The sequence below is a fragment of the Anneissia japonica genome, unplaced genomic scaffold, assembly GCF_011630105.1.
Source record: "Anneissia japonica isolate Jap-2015-1 unplaced genomic scaffold, ASM1163010v1 scaffold275_len1219475_cov178, whole genome shotgun sequence".
In the NCBI taxonomy this organism is placed as follows: domain Eukaryota; kingdom Metazoa; phylum Echinodermata; class Crinoidea; order Comatulida; family Comatulidae; genus Anneissia; species Anneissia japonica.
Window position 1 is genome coordinate 671,709 of NW_022752912.1, and position 2,403 is coordinate 674,111.

The 2,403-nt window shown below is 38.1% G+C and overlaps 1 protein-coding gene across 1 annotated transcript in view; it reads left to right on the top strand.

The window, feature by feature from the left end:
* Nucleotides 1-1,646: 1,646 nt before the first annotated feature.
* LOC117122427 (protein saal1-like) overlaps nt 1,647-2,403 on the top strand; it is a 13,114-nt gene continuing 12,357 nt past the window's right edge. The window contains exon 1 of the mRNA XM_033267999.1: nt 1,647-1,797. Within this exon, the coding sequence (XP_033123890.1) occupies nt 1,698-1,797 (100 nt within the window). The 5' untranslated portion in view covers nt 1,647-1,697. The remainder of the gene's footprint in view (nt 1,798-2,403) is intronic.

Consider the following 2,403-nt stretch of genomic DNA (forward strand, 5'->3'; position numbering starts at 1 on the left):
ATATATAATATATATAATTGTCGTCATTATTAAGCTTGTTTTTGGTAGGCTTCACTTAAGTTTTTCCCATTATGCCGAAGTGTGACTAGCGAGTTATATCACAAAACCTGAAAAATTGCATTAGGCCTATCATATGGTAATAATTTAACATAGAGCATGCTCAGTGTAGCCTATTCATCATCTTAGGCCCATATCGTCTATGAAAGTAGCGAGATAAAACGAGTTCTCCAAACATATAATAATATTTGCTGAAAAAAGCCATGGAGTCTTATCTGGCCAATAAGTATTTGTCCGGCCATAAGTAAGATATTTTACGAGGCGACCATTTGCATTTTATTGTATTTTATGAAGATTGCTGTTAAATGGTATAAGTCTAGACTAGTAGGCTACAAATGACAACTAAAAATGAATCCCATGGAATCAGCCTTATTCGACTAACTGCTCAGATTTGAATTTCAAATCCCCCAGAATCCGAGCCAATTTGCTCCACATCGATACGGTGCGAACGTGTTATTGTGCCTGCTCGAGTCATGTGGGTATGTCACCGGCTATTACCATGGGTAGCACACAAGCCGAGATTTACTGGTATAGACTTAGTAGGCCTATTATATCCTTACTATCAATACCCTCGACGATATATTATTAGATTGAAACCTTATTTTATTGATATGCACATAACATAATATGTGCTTTACGTTTACTAAATGTTAAACAATATTTTAGTTAAACGCATAAGACGACGTAACTTACCTTTCTGCGAAAAATAACAATGTTTTGAGGTGGCGAATTATAATACACGATACAAATTATAGCCGTTGGTGGTTGGTCAGAATGACGAAGCTGTTATGCATGACTATTGTCAAACACAAAGGTAATTCAAGTGCAATTCAAGTGTGAAAGTGCATTGGCATAATTAATATATACATTTCCTATGCATATTTGCATCGCCTGTTTGTGAACACCGTTGGTTGAACAATGATATTGTAACTGTGATTTGATGTTCGGATTAAATGTCCAGCCTACTGTGTGCGCTATTACGCGGCGAATGTTTTTTTTTTTAATCTGTTTTATGAATGTTAGGAAGACGCACTTCTCTCGTATTAACGCTCCTCTTCTGTATGTTACTTTTCTGGTAAACAGCCTCTCAGAACCATTCTAATAAAACTGAGATGAACTGTTGAATTCGGCCCCTTAATAATCTAGGAACATTATGTAAGAAGCGGATCAATTCATTGGGGGAAGGGTTAGAAGTCTTACCTGTACCAGCAGGGCTCTACGAACCATCTGTGGTACAGGGGCTTTATTAAAACAATCTTTTTTCTAAAAAGTTGACCAATTTTACGCAAAAATATGAACAATCTGGACCCATTTTCTTAAAATTTTACCCATTTTAGGCTAAATATGAGAAATATGGACCCATTTTTCCAAAAATGTACTCATTTATGCATAAAACTACATAGTTTGGACGCATTTTTGAAAATGTGGAGCCATTCTTTGTGGACCCATTAGAAAAATTTGTGTGGAACGGGACTGTCCCAATAATCATTGTACACGATAGTGTTGCTGCGCGTTGACGACTGTCGGGCGTTGACGCAAGTTGACGCGAATTACCATAAGTTGACGTACAATAACGCGATGTCAGATTCAGAAAAATTTTCCCATGCAAAGAAGCGTGGCGGCGTAGTAGCGAGCGAGTCATGTCTCGCTGCGGTCCACCCCCACACACAGGCGCGCCTGCAGGTCAGCAGAACATTGTTGCTCGCCGCTCATGCTCGTCGCAGCGGGCTGTCGAAATGGGTAAGTATGACTCGAAATCCAATCAAATAGCTATGCCACATTTTATGTTTATATATCAGCTAAAATAAGGATCAAGTGTAATTTGTAGGAGTTTTTGTTATTGATGGTAAGCAAGGAAATTGAAGACTCAACACTATTTTTGTTTAGTTTTAGGCCTAGCATATGGGTGACAGACGATCGGGCCCATTTCCGAGATATCGGGCCCATTTTCAGGACGATCAGGCCCACTTTCAAAAACGATTCGAGTCAACTCGGCCCCAAGTCAACTCGGCCCCATTTAACTCGCCCCAAGTCAACTTGGCTCCAAGTCAACTCGGCCCCAAGTCAACTCGGCCCCATGCCAACTCGGCCCCAAGTCAACTCGAGACCCCCAAGTCAACTTGGCTCCAATTTACTGTGTATTTACTAAATATTTACCAAAAGAGATTTTAAAACTAAAGTGTTTTATGTCGTTGCTTTAATTTTCTTTTCATTTACATCCACTTAACAATAAATGAAAAATGCATTTATAAAAATAATATTAGAATAATATTAATAATAACAATATTAAAAGGTATAAAAGAACTAATAATGACAATAACGGTATGATGACAATAATAATAACAA